The 24,766-nt window shown below is 48.2% G+C and overlaps 1 protein-coding gene across 5 annotated transcripts in view; it reads left to right on the plus strand.

The window, feature by feature from the left end:
- Nucleotides 1-24,766, plus strand: part of FBXW11 (F-box and WD repeat domain containing 11) — a 100,629-nt gene that overhangs the window by 64,552 nt on the left and 11,311 nt on the right. For all 5 annotated transcript variants that reach the window (XM_054568049.1, XM_054568052.1, XM_054568050.1 and 2 more), the window contains 6 exons: nt 6,657-6,843; nt 7,711-7,801; nt 14,953-15,090; nt 19,339-19,457; nt 21,246-21,495; nt 24,133-24,251. In XM_054568049.1, the coding sequence (XP_054424024.1) occupies nt 6,657-6,843; nt 7,711-7,801; nt 14,953-15,090; nt 19,339-19,457; nt 21,246-21,495; nt 24,133-24,251 (904 nt within the window). The remainder of the gene's footprint in view (nt 1-6,656; nt 6,844-7,710; nt 7,802-14,952; nt 15,091-19,338; nt 19,458-21,245; nt 21,496-24,132; nt 24,252-24,766) is intronic.

Consider the following 24,766-nt stretch of genomic DNA (forward strand, 5'->3'; position numbering starts at 1 on the left):
AAGTTAGGGTGGTTTTAAAAACTGACAATTGGACTTGTTCCTCCCTAAAGTGCTTTTAACTAAACGAAGCTATGCCTCCATTTTCCTTAAGCAAAACTTTCTACTGATTTCTGTTTGTTTGCTTGCTTTCTACTGTTGGATTTTATTTTATTGTGCCCTATAATTTGCTGCTTAAACATTTTAGAGAGCTGGGGAACTGACCTGCTGTCTACAGAACGTCCACAAGGTGGCAGTGTTGTTCTCTTGATTTGTAGAGTATAGTTCAGAGGCAACCCCTTTCCTTGGGGCGTGTACAGTCTTGGAGAAGGGAAAGAACGGACGAACATGTGTTATGTGTATAAATATGGTTAGTATAATCGCATACAGTTCAGTTTTCATTACAGTGAATTTAAAGGTATTGTCCATATCTTTGTTAAAAGTGAAATTTTGTGGTACTGAATATTATATGAAAGGAATGGACCATTGGCTGGGACAGGGAAATATTTTTGTTAAAATGCTATTTTTTTTAACAGGATTTGATTTGAACATATATACATATGTCAGTGTATATCATACATAGGACCGTAATAGCTGGGGACAAGCTGGCCGAGTGGATTCTGTTAGTTACTGTCTAGCAGGCTTGGATTAAACCTGGCGCTGGTTCATCCCCACAGACCTAACAGTGGCGTGGGAGAAACAGGTCCACGTGTGTGTTCACGCTTTGTTTCACTAGCGTGTGGAGCAACTCGCTAATCATGGCTCTGCGTCGGTGCTCAGCTTTTACTGTAGATGATCTTGAGTTTGACTTTTTTCTCTGCTGAAATTGACAGTCAACTCAAGACTTCTTTTGATTGTAAAAACCATTAGTTCTATAAAAATTGTCTATAGTTTTGCTTTTTTGATGCTTACCGTATCATACCTGTTAGGATGGGGAGAATGGAAAAATGCTTGTGGTCTCTGGCTCCTTTTGGTTCAGTGGAAAAAGTGATAATTATGACATGGTTTTCTAAAAATCACGGTAACTGTTTAGTCTGCAATGTCAATTTCTGCAGGCTAAGTTTGTGGTTTGTAAGAACTGTTGTTAAAGGGGAAATTTATACCATTTGAAGTAGAGGCGGATTGTACTGTAAAAAGAATGATAAGCGTTGATGATCCACTTGGTGAGGTGTCGGAGCAATTAAGAATTTTGAAACATTTCACTCCTTGGCTGTGGTTTATTCATTGGTTATATCCCCTAGAAAGGGTGATACATCGTTAGGGACTGGCAGGGTGACAGGGACCAAAGCAAAGGGCTCGGGGTGTGGAAGAGCCAGAGGAAAGCTAAGGCTGCAGGCTGGGAGCCACGCAGCACAACCTTGTGGCAAGAGGGCGCGCGCTGGAGTTAGCCAGCCCCTCGAGGGGAACCCCGGCCCCGCACTTAGTGGGGACGTGAGCCCACTTGGGCTGTCAGTCTCCTTATCTTTGTGGGACTAATAATAATAGGAATAATACGACTTAAAGGGATATTGTGAAGATTAAAGAATGTGTATAATATGCCTGGCATCTGGTGGGTATTCTGAGGGTGGCAGCTTTAAAAAAGAAAAAAAAGCCCAGAGAGACAGGAAACACCTGCTTCTCCAGAGGTAATAAGATTTATTGCCAGGAAGTTTTTATTATTCACCCACTAATTTCCGAATTGATTCATCCTGACATCATATAGGTAGGTGTGTGTGGCACTTTGTTGGCCCAACAAAATGTTGGACTTTGTGACCTGAGCATCATGTCACTTCATTTCTCCCTGGTTCCTTTGGTCGGTATATTCCAAGGTCAGGGCATCCATTGACAGACCGCTGTTGGCAACTGCGTTGCTTTTTTGTTTGGGTTTCTGACTTCAGATTTTACAACTGCACAGCTCTCTGTGACTCGGAAGGGGGAAGGGCCAGCAGAGGTGGGTGGGGAAGGCCCTGTCTTCGCAGCTGCTCTTTGAAATGCGTTTCTAAAATAAAAGTGTAACTGTATGATCTAAGCAGCTGTGTTAGAATTGGCTGTAGTCAAGGGCATTGAACTGACATTACACATTCGAGTTTCATTTTGATACAACATTATTTACATATTGAGCTTTGAAATTCATGCCTTTTAATTGTTTTAATTTATTGTTGAAATGTTTCCAGACCTTCGTCTGGTGCCTGTAATTAGCAGCAGCAGTCCTTCTTCGGCACCGGGAGTGCAGCGTTCTGGCCTGAGTGTCCGAGACAGCGGGGTGGTGCGTCCTCCTGTTGCCCTGCGGGGGTGGGGATGGGAGGGATGGGGCGTCTCCACACGACAGAGTGAACGAGAGCCAGGGACTGGTGCTTAAGAGAATGCTTAGTTTTAACACCTCAGACCACTTTTCAACCCAGGTAGTGGGCCACCTTCTTCAGTAACTTCTTCGTCCTGAATAAGCTTGAAACCAGAATGTCGGGAGGTCTGCATGGCTTCTGGGAGTGGCTGCTCGTTGGGGCACAGGCAGAGTTTGTGTGAGCGCTAGTCTTCAGACGCGCACGGGAGCCTGAGACGTATAACCAGGGTATCAAGGGGGACCTAGCACTTTGCTAGAGGGACTGTATAATACTTTTTCATGCAAAATAACAGAAAGGCAAGGAACACTGCTTGGCTTCCTTGGCCAACAGCGTCTGCCTTAGGGGACGTGGGACCGAGGGGACGATAACAGACTGGTGTTGGCAGGGGGCCTGGCCTGTGTCCGGCCCCCTGAGAGCCTCTCCGTAGCAGCCTTCCCAGCCAGCCTAGGAAGTGCTTTCTCTCTAAACTAGGGCTGTGGAGGGCACCCTTTCCAGGGGCTAGTGGGCAGTTTGCAGGAGATGATCCATTGTGGGCATGGAACAGCGTGTCTGTTTCATGAAGACTGAGGTCCAGAAAGGAAAGCTGACGTGCTTCAACCCAGGTTAACTGAGTCTGCAGCCCGCGCATTTTCCAAGAGACTATAAAACATGCTGCCTCCTGGAAGGACGAAGGGAATTTAAAGTGTTATCCGGAGGAAGCAGATCTCACGGTGTCACTGACCTGTTGCCCATCTGGAGCGCTGGCGTCTGCAAGAGGAGGGGGGTGTGTTAGGGAGAGATTTCCTTACGCAAGGACGCACGGGTAGCCCGGGTGAGCGGTCGAGGAGGCAGAGCCCGAGGGCTAAGGGCAGCGTGGTGTGAAGCAGCAGGGCCCGGCACAGGAGAGCCGCCTGCTGGGGCTTCTTAACAGTGCCTTCCTGGCCCCCGGCCCCCAAAGACGCGCATGCAGCAGTAGACCGGAAGAATGTCCAGAGGCTCCTGTGTTTGTTGCAGTTGTTTGTGTTGGTTTTTAAATCGGTAACCCTGAGTGATTCATCTACGACAAACAGGCTTCTGAGAGCCAGCTCGTAGGGTGCCCCGCCAGGTGGGAGATTTGGAAACTGCACAGGCAGGGGGATGGCGCGGCCATTCAGTCCTGGAGAGGCAGCATCGAGTGCGTGCTGGTCCCACCGTGCGCTTCCTCTTGCAGAGAGCAGGCGACTCGAGCTGGGAGCTGGTCGATGACAGGGAGGTCATAAAGACCTTGCAACGTGGCTGTGTGCTAACATCACGTGTGGAACCAGGAGGTAGATAAGTACTCCGGCAGGAAAAAGAGTCAGAGAAAACCTGTTTATTAGCCCATGGATAGGATTCTACAAGAAAATAAGATTAAAGTGGGCTGGGAGATCCTGAAATTTGAAGTTCTGATGAATACTTTGTCGGTGCTAGAAATGGAGAGGCACAAGAAGAAGCCCACGTGATTGATTGTCCGTGGATTTCCCTGATTAGAAATAAAGAAGGTCAGAAAGATGGAAGAAAGGGGCGCATAATCATGTAGATACACAAAAAGGTAGCCTGAACCTTTGAGAATGTATCAAGAAGGCAAAACCCTGAATAATGGAAAGTTGCCCGAACGGGCAGGTCGGCCAGGAGAGCTGGGAGCAGACACAAACAGCCGCGCCTGGAGGCGGCGGCGCCCTGGGCATGGAGCGCAGTGATCGCAGCAGGGGGTGGCAGATTTTCGCTCCCTTTTTCACTTAACCTTTTGCTCTTTCCCACTGAGAAGCGTGGCTTTAAAACCAGGAAGGATAGAAAAATTATAGTTCAAGAAAGCTCCGAAGATAATTAGGAAACACGTAGCCCCTATAAACAAGTAGACCAAAGGCAGGGCTAGTCAGGACAGCGACAGAGCCCGCAGGTGATGTTCGAAGCTGGAGGACGCCAGAAACGTGGGCAGAGTGACAGGGCACCCCTGTGCCCCTCACCGCTTGCTGCCGCGTTTGGTGGCCCCGCGCGTCCCTGCCCTGGGACAGTGGTGAGCAGAGTGTCTGCTTTCAACCACCGGGGGTGGTGTATTTGGCAGACCGCAGTGGGTAAAGGTGCCACTACCCTTGAGCAGAATTCTTACATGGGTTATCGAAAGTTGGTGAGCGCTGAGAAGACTGTAGGTTTTGTAAGCCTGGAAGGGTGTCCGTAGAGTGGTCAAGGCTATTGTCCCTGCGAGGTGGGATTTGGGGCTTTAAATGCTTGTGTGCACTTTATTATACCTCATATTTCTGTCATGGACGCGGGCTTTGCATGTTAGAAAGGGACACAAAGCAGCAAGTGCCAACTGGTAAAGAAAAAACGCAATCCCACCTTTATGTAGTAAGCACCAGCAAGGGAACACACAGAATAATAACCGTACCAGACTCACCTCAGTTCCTTTTTGGATAAAGCTACCCGGCTAGTATTTCAGAAAAATGATGGCAACGTGGCAGTGTCCTCACGGGACAGAGGCTCTCTGGACATCCCCGAAGACTGAACGGAGGCGTGGAGGGCCGCGCAGCCGGGCGGGTGCAGAACAGCGCCTCAGGGCTGGTCCCTCGGGAGCATTCAGCGCGGGGATCAGCGCGTCCTGGAGGGACAGACCTGGAGTCAGGGTGCTGTCCTTGGTTCTGGCCCGTGGAGCACTTGCCCACAAACTCGGGGTAAAGACGTACTGCGTTTGCCCGTCGTGCAGCTCTGGTGCGGACCCCCCACCCTCCCGGGTGACGAGTCAGAACTCCAGGGGCCAGAGTGGCGCCGCCAGATACAGCTTCAAAGGGGAACAACAGTGAGGGTGACCGCAGACCCCTGACCTAAGCCGGCCCCCACCTCCTCAACCCACCGTGCCGGGCAGGCGCGGGGAGCAGCTTTACCAGATGTTTTGGAGGGGAGACCTGAACTTCCTGCCACGCAGGGACGCACTGTGGTGGGACGACTGGACGAAGGCAGCGCACCGTTGCCTGCATTAGCCGCAGCGCAGCGACGCGCGCGAGAAAGCCTCGCGGTCCCGGTGCAGCCCCCCGTCTCGGTCATCGCTCGAGTGAGAGGTCGAGGCCAGAGTAGGAGAAGCAGTGTACGAGGGCCTGCACACCGTAATCCACAGTGCAAACAGTCATTTTAGAGTTGAAGAAAACCTTCGTTTGCAAAGCATTTTTATGTATCATCTCATGTCGATGCTGTTAAAATAAATAGGGCAGAGACGGCTGTCCTCGTGTTAGGCGGATGAGGAAGGCAGGACCCTGGGAGTCCCGGGGCTGAGCCCTGCGCCCTGCGCCCTGCCGCCGCTCCGCTGCGTCTGTTCACCCGGGGAGGAGAAGAGATAGTGAGCCTGCCCTGTAGTCTTTAAAATCTTTTCATGAAGTTCATTTGATTTCTACAGACAGAGGGGGGAAGGACAGTTTGTTACTGGTGAATGACCCTTTTGTGTGGTTAAAAGAAACAGGGACAGGATATGTCAGTACTTGGTTCATGTCATAGAACTACTGTGTGTTGAGCCTAGACTTGAAACCAGACCGTTCTGCCCGTAGGTTTAGTGTTCCCACCGCCACACTGCAGGGACCCGGGGAAGGGCTTTATTCCTCAGACCACAGGGGACGCGCCGACAGCCACAGCAGGGGTGTTTGCGGGGGCCACGGGGTCGGCCATAGTGAGCTCACGCAGGCAGAGGCTGACCTTGGTGGTCTTTCAGGGGACCTTCGCATGTGTGGGGTAAACCTGCTAAGGTTCTAGAAGTTGTAGACACGTACCTCTTGCTTTTGAGAACTTTACCTCCACAAGAAGGAGACGAAGAAATTAGTGACAAAAGTGTATCTAAGTACTGACGTGGAGCTTTTTAAGATGTCAGCATTTTACTTTTTTGTTTCCTTATCTGCCAAGCGATTCACATAGATCAGGGATTAGGACGATTTGTTGCAAGAGACAGTAAATAGAGGAGAAAGACCACAAACTTGGGAGAAAGATGTGAGTTCCAGTCTTGGCTTTACTGCTCTGTGGTTGAGGGCTTTACTCAGCTTCTCTGTGCCTCATCTGTAAAATTTGGGAAGTCATTATCCCCTAGTGGTTTAAAAATCTGAGTTATGTAAAATGATTTCATTGTAACTTCTGACAAATTCCGAATTGTCCGGGATCAGCTTTTTATACAATAACTGCCACTGTGAATGGCTTTATTTTTAAAAAGTCAGAAACAAAAAGAAGCAGGTTTGTTTACAAGCACGTGTGCATCTACAGAACAGCCGGTGTTGCTCAAGCACGTGACCTGGTTCAGCGCCTCTTTATTCCTTGTGTCCTCAGGGAACGGTGACTGGGACGTGTCCTTGCCCTTCCCACCCTTTCATTGCTTTTTCTGTCTTGTAGAGCAAGGCTTAGATCACATAGCGGAAAACATCCTTTCGTACCTGGACGCGCGGTCTCTGTGCGCGGCCGAGCTGGTGTGCAAGGAATGGCAGCGCGTGATCTCCGAGGGGATGCTGTGGAAGAAGCTGATCGAGCGGATGGTGCGCACCGACCCCCTGTGGAAGGGCCTTTCAGAAAGAAGAGGGTGGTGAGTGCTGGGCTTGCTCGTCCCCGAAACAGCGTCTCTGACCTGGGGTCTGCGTGATGACCCAGGAAGCCATTACACTTGCCAGGCGCTTGGCCTGCTGCAAGTGAGCGGGGAAGGGGGTGGGGGCAGTTAAAGCTGTTAGAATGTTTCCTTCTGAAATGCATGTTTTCTTTATATTTATTAACTTCTAGGAAGCTTTGTATTTGAGTGATTTGGCTTTTTCAAAGCTGTGCTTTTATGCTTTTTCTTTCACGTTGTCTTAAGTGATAATACCATTACCAAGAGATAGATAAGAAAAAAGAAACTATGAGAAAAATCAAATAACGCCATTTGGCTCTTGGCGGTTGCTCCTGGTTGAAGATAAGGGGAGGCACCGCCGGCAGGCTTGCGGGGTTATGTGTGTGTGTGTGTGTGTGTGTGTGTGTTTCTTTTCCCCCCAGGGAAAACGCATGAACTTAAATGCAGCTCCGCGGGCACGGCCAGCTCAGGGAAGGGGCTGCGGGGAGAAGGTGGTGTGAGGCCGGGCCTTGCGCTCTTGTGGGGGAGGGAGTTTGACGTGGGCCACGTTGGGCTTCCCACGAGGCCGCATTAGCGCCTCCTGTTAACCTATGGAGTGAAGGGCTGGATGGCTGTGTGTTGAGCATTCAGAAAATAAAAGGGCAGGATCCTATTAGAGAGCTGTACATTGAAGTAAACTTGTGTCAGAGGTGTTCAGATGCAGAAATCGTACTTTTCAACTGTTAAATGTTAAAGTTCAATGCAAGCCAAAAAACGTGAGTGATACAATATCTTTGTAAGGACCATGTTTAAATAAAATTCACCCTTTTATGTGCAAAAACATAACATCTGTTTGTTTTTATTTGCCAGGGATCAGTACCTGTTTAAAAACAGACCCACAGATGGCCCCCCCAATTCATTTTACAGGTCCTTATACCCAAAGATCATCCAGGATATAGAGGTAACTTTATGATTTATCTTTTTTTATGGGCTCTTTGTGTCTCATTCTCAACTCTTTATGTTGCCTTAGTGTTCTGTTGACCTAAAATCATGGGATAAGTAGTGTTTTTTTTTTTCAAGTTGAACTCTTGGAGCAAGTGTGTCGCAATCAGTGAAGAATCTGTAGCTGTTCCTCAGAACATATCACATCTTTTTGTAAAAAGTGACCTAACTTCTCTAAATCATGAAGTGCTTCTGCAGGGCTGCTGTAATTAAAACTTGATCCAAAATCAACTTTTCCTTCTAATTTGATAAAATTTCCAAAATCCAAGGCCCAGAGTTTTAGGCAAGCAATTTTATATTTTTGAGCCATGTCTAGCAAACTAGAGAAGGCACAGTCTCAGTTTCCTCTGTAAATTTCCCATATTTTTTCATAAAAATGACTCAAATATGATTGTAAGCAATAATTAAGTGGGTTTTATAGAGCAAATTATGCTTCTGGACCATTTTGGATGTGAATGTAACTTCAGCAGACCAGTAAAACTCTGTAAACTTGATGAGGACCATTGGAGGTGTTTGATATTGTTCATGTGTTCTAATTGGTTCAGTTTTATTATTTAGCCCTTTTCCTTGAACCAGGAAAGACACGCACAGGCATTTCTCATTAACTCTTTCACATGTGTTCTTGGCAGGTCCTGGTTATTCCACTATTTCCTCCTTGGCAGAAAAATGTAGCCTTCTCTGGGCAGTGCTGTATCACCCATAAAGTTACACTCGGCTGCCCCAACGTGAAGTAACCCTCTCCCCCAGGTGATAGACATAAAAGTTATTGTGCCAAAATTCATTAATGGAGCAACATGTGCTTTTTGGAGGGTTCCCCCCCTCCCCTTTTGGAGGCAGATGTGAACTAATGGAATCATTTTGTTAACAGGAAATCTGAATGTGACTGGAATATCATTATTTAAAGCACAAACCCTTGTCTTGAGTATTCGGCTCCCTAAAATGAGCTATTAAAATAGCCTTTTAGGGAGGCTTAAATAATTTCAAACTGCTGCTGGACAAATCATAAAGTTTAGGAATTAATTGATCCGTTGGCAGCACTTAGAACAAATTGCTCCTGCAGTGTTAGTAGCTGAGACAGAGTGTTAGCTTGAATCTCAGGTTGGTGCATGTTCAGGGGAGAGGAGCTCTTACTCTTGGATAGTTAGATAATTAGATACTAAGACATCTTCATACATCTTAGAAACTTTACCCCCCCCATTATTCTTTTCAAAATAGCTCTAAATTTCCTTGAGTGATTTAGTAAATCCTTTATTATGAGAAGGATGATGTTTAAAACCAATCATTAACAAACAGGAATTTTGGAAGAACTTTGATCGGATTGAAGATTTGGTGACACAGTTTATTTTATTTAAGCCCCGTGAGTACTATTACAATTGACAGTATGAACTTAACATTCTGTGGCGTGACATTACGTGACACCAGCTACCATACCTATTTCCTCAGGCTGAAATAATATTTGTAAGTCAGTGGAGGAGGCAGATGTGAGGTAAAGTAGAGCTGTGAGGGAAACCCTGGTTGACACAAAGCCTCCACATCGTGGTGGTCTACCCAGCGGTTCTTCGAGTGTGGTTTGGAAAGCCCACTGGTTGGCCACGAGGGTCTCCTCCAGATTTTTGTGGGCTAGATCTCTTAGGGTAAGGGGTGATGTTTTATGCTTTGGTATATTCCCTAATAGTAATAATAGTAAAAATAAGGTGCCATGTATAGTGCGTTTGCTTGTGCTAGATACTTTGTTAAGCATGTTGTAACACTTTTTTCTCACTTAACACTCTGGACCAGACCTGAAAGGTAGGTCATGGCCTTAGTAAAGCTGAGGAAACGGAGGCTCCACAAGGTTAAATAGGTTGCCCAAGATCACACAGCCAGTGAGAAAGAGAGTCTGTGACCAACCTTGTATTCTTTTGCACTTCACACCTATGTTTTGGGCATATGTTTAGCTCCGTTTACGGTGGACACACAGGCAGAGAGTTTTGTCAGTGACCCGTGGATTGAACCAGTGAGACACCCGGGGGGCTTGGCTCGTGCACATAGGGCAGATAGGAAAGCCTCATAAATGGACTATTGCAGTTACAAGCACCTTCACAGATAATTGCATTTAATTCCTACTAGCTACCTATCCCCATCTGAAATAAGAGCAAACTGACACTAACAGAGTTTTAGAACTTGCTACACAGTTACGTAGGAGAGATGGGATTGTAGCTGAGGTCTGGCTGGCTCTAGGCTTAGTATTGTCGTTTTCAAACTGGAAAGTTCAGGAAGTGAAGGAGAAAGATGCACGTTGTTACAGAACTACAGACTTCAGGGGGAACCCATCCTTCTGCAAGTTCGTGAGTACTCAGTGTCCTTGGCCGTTCGCTGTAAAAAGGGCACGAGCTGAGATAAGGTCGGTTGGCCTTGTTTTAGTCCAGTTACGGTAAAGGTTGTGCTATAAAGGATTTAATGAAGCACATGGCCAAAAGATGACTTGGACTCTGAATGCCAAGTGGATTTGTGTGCCCCCTCCCCTGTTGCCCACACACAGTGGCAGTGTCTCTTTCTTCCCCCTTTCACTTTGCAAAGTATGCCAGGTCGCAGCCCCTGTCCCCTCTTCTCCTTGCTCTGCCTGGGTGGCTCTAGTTGATGTGCTGGCCTCTGTCATCTGGCCATTCCCGGGTTTGGTCCTCTTGAGCAGATGGCCTTGGCCTTGGCCTTGCCCTTCCACGTTGATCCACCAGAAACTGCCTCATTTTTCAGGGGAAAGTTGGGAACCTGGCGTAGTGGGCCAGCCTCTATGAGTCAGGAAATGAGGATGTGAGAAATGGAGCCTGGGGAGAATGAATTGGGATTCTTAGCTTTCTGCAGAGGGTGGTCTCTCGTGGGTGTTCCTGTGCCAGAGAGTGGGGGCGGGGGGGGGGTAGGGTGCCTCTGAATGGGGGAGGCCTTCCTGGAAAACCTGAGGCCCGAGCCTAAAGAAGCAACTTTGCTTCCTTCACCAGCTAGAGTCTTCATTATTATTATTCCTCCTCACCATGGTTATTAATGGTGAGCTTACTAATAGATACTTTGCACCAGGCATTTAATTTACTCCTCAAATGGACAGCACTGAGATTCTCTGTCCACAGCCCATGCTGGTTTTGCTCTACCAGGTCCCTCAGTGACCGGCAGAGGCCAGAGCCCGGGTGTCCCCGCGGCTCCTCTGCCGAACGGGGACTTGGGTCTCTGCGGTCTCAGGGTGGCGGCACACACCGCTCTGGAGCGCGCCCGCCCCCTTTCCCTGTGGAGCGAAGCCTGTGAAGCGCTGTCCTTGGAATGTCCGCTGGTGAAATCACGGTGTGTCGTGTCGCACCTTTTAATCAACCACATTTTATCCAGGGAGAGTGGGGAGCTTTTTTGTGGTTTGCAAACTTGATATTAACATTGTCCTGACCAGAGAATGCTGAAACTTGCCCACCCACCCAGTTGTGTTTAGGCTTCTAAAAATAATATCCCTACATACTCAGACATCTGTTTTCACTCTATTGCCAATTTAAATGCCGCTGTATACTCTGTGTATCATGGCTACTTTCCCAGTATTTTGAAAATTTGCACAGGGTAAGGGGATTTTACAGGTTCTCAAAAACACGAAGTGTTCCTCCACAGTAGCCACGCTGCACGGCATCCAAGCAAGACGCAGGTATCTGCGTCATTGGGGAGTGCGCCTGCGGGCCGCCCGCCTGCGGGGCCGCCTGCCGGCGGCAGAAGCGGGGCCAGGAGCCCGACTGCCTGCGAGGGCGGGCCCCTTCCTGGGCGGGGCCGCGGCCGGGGCGGGGCCGCCAGCGTGGAACGCCGGTTTCTGCGGGCCCGAGCCTGCCCCTTTTGGCCAGTGTTCTGCCCAGACCGAGGCGAGAGTCACTGAGTCACTGCTGCCGTTTGTAGGCACTGGGGTGAGCGCTCACCTGCGCGTCTCATTCGATCCTCTCAGCGGTTGTGAGGAAGCAGACGCGACTTCCTCCCGTTTTCCCCGCGTCGCCTGCCAACGCTGCCGACGGACCTGGCTGTTTCCTGCCGCAGTGGGCTGCCTTCCCTTTGTAAGGGTCTGGTTTTCCTAAAAAAGACCCGGCTTCTAAGCATTCTAGGAAGAGTTGAGGTCCTCAAACCAGGCGGCACGCGGTGTTTGGGGCGGATGCAGTCCGCGGAAGTGCTGCTCGCGCGCGGGCGGCCTTGGGAGCGGAGAGGGGGAGCTCGGGTAGCCGGGGTGGTGCGCAGCTGAGCGCGCCCCCGCCTGACCCGCGTTCGTGTGACTTTCCTGGCGGTTTGAAACAGCCTACACTTGTTTGGGGATTAAGGAACCTAATAATTTTTGAAACAGCCCTGAGTGGGACGTCTTACAATGATCCTTCAAGGGTTATTCGGGAAACTTTTTCTTCTAAAATTCCGATATGTGTATTAGAGATCAGGCTCATTCTAAGTGCTGAGATGCCCAAGCCACTTTTTAACTCCCACCCGACTTAGAAGGAAAGGCTGTCGCCCCGCAGAGCCTGGGAGAGACGCTGGCTCCTGGCTCCCCTCGGGGCGGGGGCTGTGGGTCGCGAGTAGGGCGCAGCCTTGCGTGCTGGCGGCGCCCCTGCCCGGGTGTCCGCCGACCTCCTGCCTTGGTCCCGCTCCTCTGCCGAATGGCCGTGGGTACAGGGAAGGGTAACCAGGGCGCCAGGTCCAGAACCACTGTGATCAGAGGGAGAGCAGAACATGTGGGAGATTCTTTCTGGCATGAGGAGCCCTCTACTCCCTCTTAAAAAAAAATTTTTTTTAACTCCCATGTGATGGTAAATGTGCCTTTTCTGTTCATTGGAATATAGACTAACAGAGCTAGTTACCGATATAATAATATTATAAAAATGTGGATGTTTTAAAACTAAGAACAGGTGTATAACACCTAGTGTGTGAGATGGAGACAGACAGACAGACACGTTACCTAGTCCCTTTTGGGGCACTCTGGGGTCTGTGGAGGCACGGCTTCCGCAGCGCCGCGGGGCCCCAGGAGGTGCGGCCTGCATGTCGGCGGCCATCGCTGGGGGTCCTGGCCACGAGTAAGCCTTGCTACCAGTACTCCTGCCTCCCAGGCCAGCATTTCCCTGGATGCCGTAGCATGCCGAGTGTCTCAGCCTTCTCTGAAAATGCCTCCTTCTCTGATTCCAAGCACTGAGTTCAGTTTAAGAAGTTCTTTATTCTCCAGGCCCCTTTTTTAAAAAGTTGCTTATACAGACAGAACGCTGCCGGCCTTGAGAGCGCTGGCAGAGGTGGCGGGTGTAGCTCGGTTCGGGCGTGGGCGCTTAGGTTTGACACTTTGCAAACCCACTGGCGGTGATGCTGCTGGCTCAGAAGCTCTGACCCGGCAGCAGGTGGGCAGGTGAGTGTGCCTGGCTTCTTCCGCCTCCATGGCACCTCCTTGTGCCTCCTGGGCCCAGGAAATAGGCGATCACCATCTCTCAAGGCTGCCAGTGGGCAGGGATTGGATTTCCAGTCTCCTGTGCTAAGGACCGAGGCCACAAATGCTAAAACATTTTCCTTTTTAGGGGTATGTGTATCAATATCTCCAGTCTTCCATTTTCTTTTCTGTAAAATGAGGTCAGTAAATCAGCTTCAGAGTTGTGATGCTTAAATTAGCTGTAAAATATATAAGCACATAGCGTTTATGAAAGCAGGGTAGTACCTAGCACATAACGTTCAGTGCGTTTTAACATGTGAGAGCGTGCAGAAGTGCACTGCCTTCAAGCTGTGAGGAAGTGTACTTTGTTAGATGTCAGCAGAGGCAGTAGTTTAGTACTTATCGTGCATGAAGATGAGAACTAGCTCCTTTCTTCAGCAAAGCAACTAATTACGCTTTTAGCTACTCAGATAATTAACTACTGAGAGCTAATCTTTTAAACTATATCCTGAATTCAGGTATAACCAGTTATTCTGGTCCCCAATTGTCAAGGATCAGGACTTTACACTTTGGTTGATCTTAGTAGAGACTTGGTTATCTTTTGATCCTGAAAACCCCCTCTACCCACTCCCAAAGGTCGGGGCTCCGGGCTCTGGGCGCGGCCCACTTCCGCGCCCGGGCGAGCCGCCGAGTGTCTGTCTCCTTGAGTCCCGCATCCCTGAGTTTTTAATCACTCATTTGGCACTTATATTTTACCTGACATTTTTACTGGTCTTCATGTATTCTGTGTTCACTGCCTCAATAACTAAGACTGTATTTCTTTATAGAGACGTTGCATAGCTTAGTGGGAAAAGCATGGATTCAGAGTCAGGAGGAGCTGGATGTGACTTCCAGCTCAGCCAATTATTAGTTTTGTGGGCTCAGGCAAATTAAACTCCTTCCTTGTTTGAAAAAGGGAAATAATAAGAATTTCCTTCCAAGGTCAATGTGTGGATCATTTAACCAAATAAACGTGTTTGGAGCGTGTCCGCTTCCAGACGGGAGCGGTGCGTCCCCTGGAAACAGGCAGTGCGCTTCCCGCCGATCGCGTAATCCCCAGGGCCCAGCGTCCAGTAGCCGGGCTGCACTGGCACATCGGGAAGTGTTGCAGGAGCCATGAAAGCCTGGGAACCCGGGGCTGAACGGTGCCGCTCGTATTCCAAGGAGCTTCAGTCTGGTGGACGATCAGAACGGATCCCCAGTGCATTTTTTTCTGTAGTAGTTAGCCTGTACTAGTTGTTCAGTATCTTTTCTCAGTGATCAAGACAATACTTTGGATGGATACACAGATTCACAGTGTAGGCTTAATGTTGGGGGCGGGGGCTTCCACCAAATATTTTAATTGGTATTAGAGAGTGACCCAATGAGTTACTATTTATTTGTATATTTTGGATGCAAATGGCATTCTTGAAACAAACTGACTTCTGTCTAGGCTGTTCTTTTTCAAATCCAACCCGAACTCGTTGGAAACCCTGTGATAGCTGCCAGAAAGGCAGGGAATGTTTGAGAGAAAAACATTGTCGGGCTAATGTCTCACCTGCAAAAGAGCACGATTGCTACTCACAGGCAGCCGCGCAAACCAAGACGGGCTCTGGGCGGCATGCTGCTCTGGAAGCAGTGCCAGAGCCTGCAGCCTAACGGACCAGTTGGTTCACAGGAACTCATCTGTTGCCTCCTTCCCCCCCCAGACGATAGAGTCTAACTGGCGGTGTGGACGACACAACTTGCAGAGGATTCAGTGTCGCTCCGAAAATAGCAAAGGTGTCTACTGCCTGCAGTACGACGACGAGAAGATTATCAGCGGGCTACGGGATAATTCTATCAAGGTGAACAACTCTTTTGTATGTATTCTCTTTAGAATTGTGGTTACGTGTTAGACGCTAGATGTGACAGATCTCTTCACTTACTCCAGATTGTTCTGTCTGTCGCACCCAGGGTGGGCAGCTCCCCCTGTGGTTCTGCAGACCTAGGGGCAGAGCGCTCTCCTTCGCCGACCCTGGACCCCTGGCTTGTCTCACTTCTTACCCTTCCCTGAGCACAGGGACGTTTCATATTCCGTATTAAGGGCACGCAGAAAGCAGTGTCTCAGTGGGCTCTTGATTACTTTGCTGGTGAAAGTGTTGCTAATTTGCCTGTAAATCAAAGTCATTACCTTTTAGGGTTCCTTTTAGGGTCAGATAATAACGCAGAAGAATGATAGAGCCATTTAGACTGCTTTTCAATAGTAGATAAACTAGATTATTTCTGTGTTTAATGTTTGGCAGCTGATCTGACAGATTGTGTTTTACATTGTTTATAGCTTATTTTCTCATTTAAGAAAACAGTGTAGGGTGGTTGTTTCTGTTTTTTTCTTTTTCTTAAGTTACACACATGGAAAAATTTCCTCGTTTTGGCAAAAAGCTCTCTTGAGTTTTAACAAGCACAAACGATTGTGTAACTGTGACAGCATTCAAGAGGCAGAAGGGTTTGGTTGTCCCCGAAAGTCCCCTGGCTCCGCCCCTTTGTGTTCAGCACCTCCCGCCCTTCCCCCAGGCACTGGCCACCACTGACCTTTCTTTCTGTCCCTGTCCTTTTGCCCTTTTGAGAATGCTCCATAAGTGGGCTCCCGTAGTGTGCAACCTTTTGAGTCTGGCCTCTTCTAATTAGCATAGCCCCCCTGAGTTTCATCTGTGTTGTTGCATTTAGCGATAGTTGATGCTTTTTTATTGCTGGACAGTAGTCCCTTCTATGGGTATCCACAATGTGCTTATCCATTTAGCGGTTGAAGGACATTTGTGTTTTTTGTTTTTCACAATTATGAATAAAGTCACTGTAAATTTGTATGCACGTTTTTGGGAGAGCATAAGTTTTCAGTTCATTTGAGTAAAAACCTAGGAGTAAGATTATTGACTCATATGGTAAGTGTTATGTTTTAATTTGCTAAGAAACTGCTGTCTTCCAAAACGGCAGTACCATTTTTACGTTCCCTTCTGCAAGGTATAAAAGTTCCTTGTGTTCCACCTCCTTGTCCGGCCATGGTGTTATCATTTTGGTTTTTTATATCAGCCATTCTAATAGGTATGGAGATGCGCCTTGTTTTATTTCCACAAGCACTGATGATAACGTGCAACTTTTCACTTATTGGTGCCTGTTTACCATCCATAGATTCCTTGGTAAAGTTTCTGTTCAGATCTTTTGTCTATTTTTCAGATCGTTTTTTTAGTTTCATATTGTTTGGAGAATTTATATATTCTGCATGCAAGTCCTTTGTTAAGTATATTTTGCAAATACTTGCTTCCAATCAGGGACTTGTCTTTTCATTTTAATAGTACATTTTAATTTTGATGAAATCAAGTCTCAGTTTTTTTTCTTTAATCATGCTTTTAATGTTATCGCTGAGAAGGCTTTTGCTGAGCTTTTTGAATCGGTCAATGTGTATCTTTCAGTCACCAAATTTCAGAAGTTTTCAGTTCTTACTTTTTCAGATAGTTCCTCTTCACCAGTAGGGTCTGTTTCTTTGCCGAGGACGTCTCTTCGTTCACATCAGCCACAGTGATCTGTGCTTCCGGGAGGAGTTACAGCAGCTGCTGTGACGTCGGTGACACCTGGCTCATCTCCAGCTGGTTGTGTGTTGTTGGTTGTCTCCTCCCCTGAGAACCGGTCTTCCTGGTGTTCAGCGATTTCAGATTCTCTTGTCATTATGGTTGTTACAGTAAAGACTAAGGGTCCTGTCATTGTTGTAACCCTCCAGAGAAAACGTGTGGTGTGTTTTGAAGCAGGGGATTTCTCTAGTTAGGCTCAGAACCAAGTTCTGTTGTGACTTCAGCAGAGGGCGCTGGGGTGGGGTGGGGGTTAGAACGTGGAGAGGGACTCTGATCGCTTTTGCTTCTCAGGGCCTTTGTCACCTAGTTTGGGTCTGTCTAGGGCTTGCGCTGCCCTGCTTGGCCGGAGACGTCAGCAGCGGTCTAAGCGTCAGCTTGCTTTTTGTAGCCTTTGCTACGCTGGCTCCGTCTGTCCGGTGCCGCAGTCCCGCGTTGTGTGGGTCTTCATGAAGAATTAAGGGGTCCTTTTTCTCCAGGTCTTCTCTCTTTTAGATTTTCGTATGTCTCTCCTGCCCTCGGGAATCCTTTTTTACCTTTTTCTCTGGCCAGGAGAATGGAGTTTCTCTTAGAATTTAGTCATCTGTGCCACCGCTCTGTGGTGCATCTGCATGACTGGGACCTGTCCTTGAATCTGAGCTGTGTGAGGAAAGAGGGGGACATGGGGTCCTCCACACATTCTTTGGCCCCCAGGGACCCCTTTCTCTGGCCCTTCTGTCCGGAGGAGCAGTTTCCCTCAGAACTTCGACCCCTCTGCTGCTGGCTGGCTGTGCGGTGCCCTGGCCCAGGCTCACCTCTGGGTCAGAGTCACGGCAGGCGGAGGTGCGGGACCAGGAGAACTGTCCATCCACCGTGCGCCCGCCTGGGCGGGCGCGCGGCCCCCTGCTCCCTCCCTCCTGCCCCTCCCCTCGTCCTCAGCCAGTGGCTTTTGTGTTTTTTTCTCTCAAGTTTTTTCATGATAATCAACTGGGAAGATCATCTGTAGTACTTTCTCCCTCTTGGCCCTGTTTTCTGTATTGTTTTACTTTGGGTGAGTTAAAGCATCTTTTTTGTTTTTTGTTTTTTTATATATGGAGAGTATATAAAGTAATAGGGAATTACAGTAAATCAGATAGCTTAGGGCAGAAAGATCTCTGAATTAAAGCATATAAAGAAACTGTTTCTCTGGTTTTCTCTGTTTGGCAATGGATGTGAATCTAACGAATGTTCATTTTAAGGGTGATTCCCTTCAAAGAAGTGTAGAAAACACGCCCTATCTCCTTAGACATTCACAGGATACAGGATAAAAAGGCTCGGAGGAGATCTGCAGCAGAAAAGCCTAGTGTTTCCCAACTTCCCAGATGTGTTTGGCGGCAGAACTGTTTTTATGTTACAGTTACTGATTGCCCTAACGCGTGGCTACATGTGTGCTCTAGGAAGGGGGCATATCCTGCCATTTAGTTTGGCAATTCTCCTTTAAGAAATAGATAAGAATGGTTTATAGGGACCTTGTCAGACTGTAGGCTGGCCATGGGCTTGCATTTCATTTGCACTGGATGTGTTTCTGAAGAGTTCTCTTTAGAGAGGCACACCCACGTTTAAATTTAGCTTACACTTGATTTATAAGACACAGAATGGTAGAGCAGACACGCACTCCGGAGAGAGCATCCAAGGTTTCTAGATCCAGCTGTCGTTCCAGGCATTGGAAACGTTTGGTACTTTATTGTGCATTAGTCCTTGATCACTAATCGGTTCTTCAAAGTCACTGTGGTTCTGCTAGGTCAGAAATTAAAAGCAAGCCTTGCTATGTTATTGAAAGTCACTTAAATGCCTAGAGCACTCGGCAGTATGTTGGCCATTTGCAGGAAATGTTAGGGACACTGCAAATTATGATATTATTTTACAAGGGAAGAAACAGGTCCACAGAATTTTTTTTTTTTTTAACCAAAAGAAGTGAGAAAAAGAGCACTCAGACTACAAAATCAGCAATTGTTAACATTTTACTTCCTTTTAATATTTTTCTTTAAAATTTACATAGTGGTTATGTCATTATAGACAATTTTTATTTTGATTTTTAAAAAACACATCTCTGTAATAAAATACTGTATTTTGTCATTAAAAACTTCATAGTTTATGTTGAATTTTTTCCCTGAAATGTTGAACATTTTTGTAAACAAACATACGGGGTTCAGGGTATGCATTTTTAAAGGCTCTGAATAGATACTGTCACATTGTTTTCCAGAAGGCAAGCCAACTCTTTTCATAGAGTTTAATTTTAAATTCCCCTTATAAGGCTGTTAAGTGTGAGTCCAGTAAACAAAATGGTACATCTGTCCTGAAAGTTATTCAGTGTTGCCTCTTCCCTTCTTGTCATTTCCCACCTGTGTGATGTTTAATTCTCTTATTTACTATAACAGGTTTGTTTTATTTTGTGATTCAGGAAATAAGGTGAGACAGAAACATTGATCAGAACATGATGTGCTAACTCGCTGTTTGTGGTTGGTCTTGTCTCAATAGATTTGGGATAAAACCAGCTTGGAATGTTTGAAGGTGTTAACGGGGCACACGGGCTCTGTCCTTTGTCTCCAGTATGACGAGCGCGTCATTGTGACCGGCTCTTCAGACTCTACAGTGAGGTGAGTGATTTGGCTTCATGGTCTGAACTTGCGGCCCTTCCTTGAGGAGGCGAGATGCGCGCCGTCCTCTCTGTGTGTGGGTTCTGTGCGCTGTGTTTCAGACCCACCTCAGGTGTGGGTGTAGGCGCATTTGAGCTAAGTAGGTAGGAGAGCTAACCTTCCTCACCTAGGTCCTATTCCCCTGGCCGTGTAGTGCAGAGACGGCCACGGGCTTTCCTCCGAAGGCGCAGGGCCTGGTACCGGCCGGCTCCCTCCCGCTGGGAGCCCGCGCTCCAGAGCGGAGGGGAAGGTTCTGCAGGGAGGTGTGCCGGGCAGTCACCTGCACATAGAGAGGAATCAGGGGCTATTGTCGCAAAACCTTTTGAGGGACGGAGTGCTAGAGGTTCTGCAGAATGTCATTCTGTTGGATTCTCACACCAGCCTTTCTCAGCAGGTGGATCGTACCTTCCTTTGTATAGATGTATAAGGAAGCCGGGATCAGAAAGGCTGAGTAGTTTACTCAGAGTCACATAGTTAATTTTGTACTTTGAATTTGTGTCATTCAAGACCATCTTCATAGTATGAAGCCTTTCCAGTCACGGAGACGCAAGTGTTCAGATGCCACCCCCGAGGCGGAGGTGACACAGAAAATGGCTCTGTTCCATGGCAGAAGTGAAGCAATAACTGCTGGGTGGGAGTGGGGAGAGCAGAAGGGAAACACTGTTGGGATCACTCCCAAAATGCAGGGACAAGGACGTTGCCACCCCAGCTGGCTTTGGTTTGGGTGTGGTGAGTCCATCAGAGCCCGGGGGTCACGCAGCGAAGCTGTAGCTGGACTGCTGGGGGCTGGGGAAAGCATGTCATCGGAAGGGGTTGGGTTCACAGGCGCACCTAAGGGACGCAGTAGTCACTAGCCTGCCTCGTGGCCTGTCCCCAGCCCAGCGCGTTCCTGCCTCCCCTGCTGCCCATGTCCTGTCTCAGCCCGAGAAGCCCGAGTCTTCCCTCGTTGGCTCTGCAGCACCTGTGTTCCGGGGAGGCTGGGGTCACAGAGGAGCTGTGATGTGAAAGCGCCGTCCCCCAGCGCCCCGTGAGGCAGTTGGGCGAATAGTGGGTGTGGGAACTCGTGAGACACCAGGACTTTCAGTCTGTAGATTGAGAGGCCTGTCCAAGGACAAAAAGCTCTGGACTGTCCTCAGTCCTCCAGCCACCAGGCCTCCTTTCCCCTGTCATCTCAAACTCACTGCAGAGCCCACTCTTGAAGATTTTTTTTTCTTTTTCTTTTTCTTTCTTTCTTTCTTTTTTTTTTTTTTGCCATCAGCACAAGCTGGCAAACAGTCTGTGAATACCTGACTGTTAAAAAAAAAATAGCCTTGAACCTGAGTGGGCTCGGCCTGCTTTTTTGAAACACTTCTCAGCAAAAAGAGAAATTGCCCCTTTGAGGCTTGTACTTAGGTGTCAGGTCCACACCTCCCCGGGCTACTGCTAAGAGTGGGTCCAGCCATGGCTGCTGTGGCTCAGCGGGTTGAGCGCCGGCCTGCGAACCAAAGGGTCACTGGTCCAGTTCCTGGTCAGAGCACATGCCTGGGTTGCTGGCCTGGTCCCCAGGTGGGAGTGTGTGAGAGGCAAGCGATGGATGTGTGTCCTGCACATGGATGTTTCTCTCCCTCTCTTTCTCCTTCCCTTCTCTCTAACAATAAATAGATAAAAATCTTTCAAAAGAAGGTTGGGGGAGTGCCCAGTGCACAGGTGCCCCGATCTTTTCCCGGCTGTCTCAGCAGTTCAGTGTTGTGCTTCTCTGTCTTCATCTAGAGTCTGGGATGTGAACACGGGCGAAGTCCTGAACACGTTGATCCACCACAATGAGGCTGTCCTGCACTTGCGCTTCAGCAATGGACTCATGGTGACCTGTTCGAAGGACCGCTCCATCGCTGTGTGGGACATGGCTTCTGCCACCGATATCACTTTGCGCCGCGTCTTGGTTGGCCACCGTGCTGCTGTTAATGTGGTAGACTTTGATGACAAGTACATCGTGTCCGCCTCTGGGGACAGAACCATCAAGGTAAGTGTGTCTGCTTCCTCCTGTGCCTTCGGGAAGGAGAGGGAGTGGAAGCGGCTTCCGCCAGCCTGGGTCCTCTCCTCTGTGTGCGCTCAGGAGCCCTTGAAGCAACCCGCTCTCTGTGCTTCTGGAGTTACAGGCAGGGGAGAAGGAAAGGGCCTGGGGACCAGGACAGAGAGCAGTCCTGTTTCAGGAAACGACGCTGTTGGTGTCCTTGACTCGGGGAGGAGGACTAACCTGCTGAGCACATCCCGGGTGCTCGGAGCTCTTCTTCCATTACCGCCTCGCGTCCCCTCTGGGCGCTCTGTCGAGTAGGTGTGCCTCCCTTGCACAGATGTGACCCTGAGGGTGACGAGCTGCACCGGAGACCGCCCCGCTGGCTAGCGGCAGAGCTGAGACTGGACGGATTCACCTGATTTTTGAGAGCCTGCCAGCCACAGACCCTGGCCTGGGTGCTAGAGGTGTGGCGCTGAGCGGCAGGTGTCCCGCCTCCGATAAGCCCTGCCCGCGGTGGGCGGCAGATGCGCGACAGGCGGCTTTTGTGGCCGAGGGTGATCCCCAGGAGGTGGCAAATGCAGTTCTGATTATCCGTCTAATTTAAAAAATTTTTGCTTTCTTAAGTTTTATAGCAGCTTTATAATTCACATACCTTTAAGATTGATCATTTTAAACCACACGGTTCAGTGGCCCCTGGTATATTCACAATGTTGTGTGACAGTAAATAGTTCCAGAACATTTTCAGTCCCCCTCAAAAAAGCCTCATATCTGTTAGTAGTCAACCTGTTTTCTTCCCCTGTCCCTCCCTGGTAACCCCTAATCGACTTTCTGTTTGTGGGTTTGCCTGTTCTGGACATTTCATGTAGATAGAGTCGTACCACACATGACTTCTGTGTCTGGTTTCTTTCATTTAGTGTATTACTGTTTTTAAGGTCCATCCATGGACACTGTAGCACATAACAATATTTCACGTCTTCTAATGATCGAATGAGATTCAGTTGGTTGTGTGCACCACATTTTGTCTGTCTGTTCACGTTGACGGACATTTTGGTTGTTTACACTTTTATCTATTATGAATAGTGCTCCTGTAGACATTTGTGTGTGCATATATTTGGAATTCTCTTGGATGATAACTCTGTTTAACATTTTGCCAAGCTGTTTTCCAAAGTGGCCACAGCATTTTACAGTCCCACCAGCAATGGATGAATGTTGGGACTTGGCTCAGAAAAACCTTTTAGTGACAGCACTAGGCAGCATTCTAGCATGTCACCCCCCAGATCACAGGGTAGGTGGCATCAGAGTGTCGATGGGTGGTCTGGGAGCTGAACAGCTAGGATTCCTATGTGATAATTCATCCATCGCTCACCCACCCCAGTTGGTACAAGACCCGTCAGTGCCTGGAAGTCGAGAGGGTTTGGGCCTGAACCAGCGGTTGTGCAATGTCAGCCTGGAAGATTTTTCCGTGGCCTCGTCAGTGCTGGTTATTGCCCCCTCATTACAGTCATCCTAGCGGGCGTGCGGGGGTGTGTCTGTGATTTTGCTTTTCATTTCCCTAATGACTAATGATGCTGAGCATCTTTTTATGTGCTTATTGGCCATTTTTATGTGGAGAAACTCTTTTATGTGGAAAAGTCTTTTGCTCATTTAACAAATTGAATTATTTGTCATTTTATTGTTTAGTTGCAAAAGTTCTTTATGTATTCTGATAATAAGGTCCTTATCAGATAATTATTTGCAAGTATTTTCTTTCATCTGTGGGTTGTTTTCATTCCTTTTTTTTCCTTTTTTTAAAATGTTTTTACTTGATGGTTTTCTTTGAAACACAAAACAATTTTAATTTTGATGAAGTCCATTTTATCAGTTTTTTTCTCTCGTTGCTGTGTTGTCACATCTAAGGAATCTCTGCCTGATCCAGTGCCACAAAGATTTACTCCTGCGTTTTCTTCTAAGAGCTTTATAGTTGATGTTCTTACATTTCAGTCTTTGATCCATTTCGAATTAAATTTTTGTATGGAGTGTGAGGTAGGGGTTCACCTCGTTCTTTTGCATGTGGACACCTACTTAGCCCATTCAGCTGCAAGTGCCGCCAGTAAAATAATTCAAGGCACTGTGGCTGCTTTGCGTCTCCTTATTCGGCTGGTAATATATTGTGTGTCTATGAACATCTAAGTCTTGCAGATGGTTTCACAAAAGAGGGATTATTTATTCCACATTTATAATATTAGGAATGATGTGTCAGAGCAAATAGAGCTGTTCAAGAAACTGCCGAAAAGAGGAAGATGTGAAAGGTGAAGCTCGCTCACATCACTTACATTGGGTTTGACAAGTCAGCTGGTAAAAAACATAAAATCTGGCCCAGACTCTTCCCTCTGGGCAACTGACTGTCGGAACCATCCAGGAGATGTTCTCTTCGTGAAGGTCTCAGGGTTTGGAGACTTGACAGCCTCCCTCTGTATTTCACTCCAGTTTTCTCACTCAGCAGCCCAGAAAGTTTTATGCCGTCCAGCCTGTCCCCCAGCCTCCCAACCGTATCTCGTAATCAAGTAGTGTGATCATTCCTAGGAGCTCTGAATTTTTAAAAAAGGTACACCGTGCGGGGACTGCTCTGCATTCACCCTTTAAAACATCGCTCATTTGTTGCAGGTCTGGAGCACGAGCACCTGTGAATTCGTGCGCACTCTGAATGGGCACAAGCGAGGCATCGCCTGCCTCCAGTACAGGGACCGGCTGGTTGTCAGTGGATCGTCAGATAACACCATCAGGTGGGTGGGGGCGGGGCGGGCGGGCGGGCGGCTCTGCTGGCGCCACAGTTTGGCTTGCCCCCCAGTCCCAAGGCTCAAAAGGCACAATCTTTGGGGATGCTTCAGATAAGAAGACTTTAATCTGTTTGGCCCTGCCCACTCAAGTGGTGAACTCTATGGCCCTCCAGGGTCCCCCCAGGACACAGGGTTTCTCGACCTGGGCCCTGCCCGAGACCACCTGGTGCCGGAACTCTGTAGGCCCCGGGGCGCTCCAGCCTGTCTATGCTTTCCCTGATCCCCAGCCCCTGCCTGCGGCGGGCGAGGTTGGGAGGGGGGGGCCGCCACTTTGTCTCTCCCAGGATTGGGTTACAAAATCATCCACTCTGGTTTGGTCATGTATTTTAATTCCTTTTCTCTTCCCGACATTCAGTGTCCTTGCTTTCTAATCAATATAACCATCCTTAAACACTTTATATCTTATTAGAGCTTGCCTTAAATATCTGTTTAACTATCCTAAGTCATTTTTACCCTGTCCC

The sequence above is a fragment of the Pteronotus mesoamericanus genome, unplaced genomic scaffold, assembly GCF_021234165.1.
Source record: "Pteronotus mesoamericanus isolate MK-2021 breed Mesoamerican mustached bat unplaced genomic scaffold, CSHL_Meso_final contig_2, whole genome shotgun sequence".
Classification (NCBI taxonomy): Eukaryota; Metazoa; Chordata; class Mammalia; order Chiroptera; family Mormoopidae; genus Pteronotus; species Pteronotus mesoamericanus.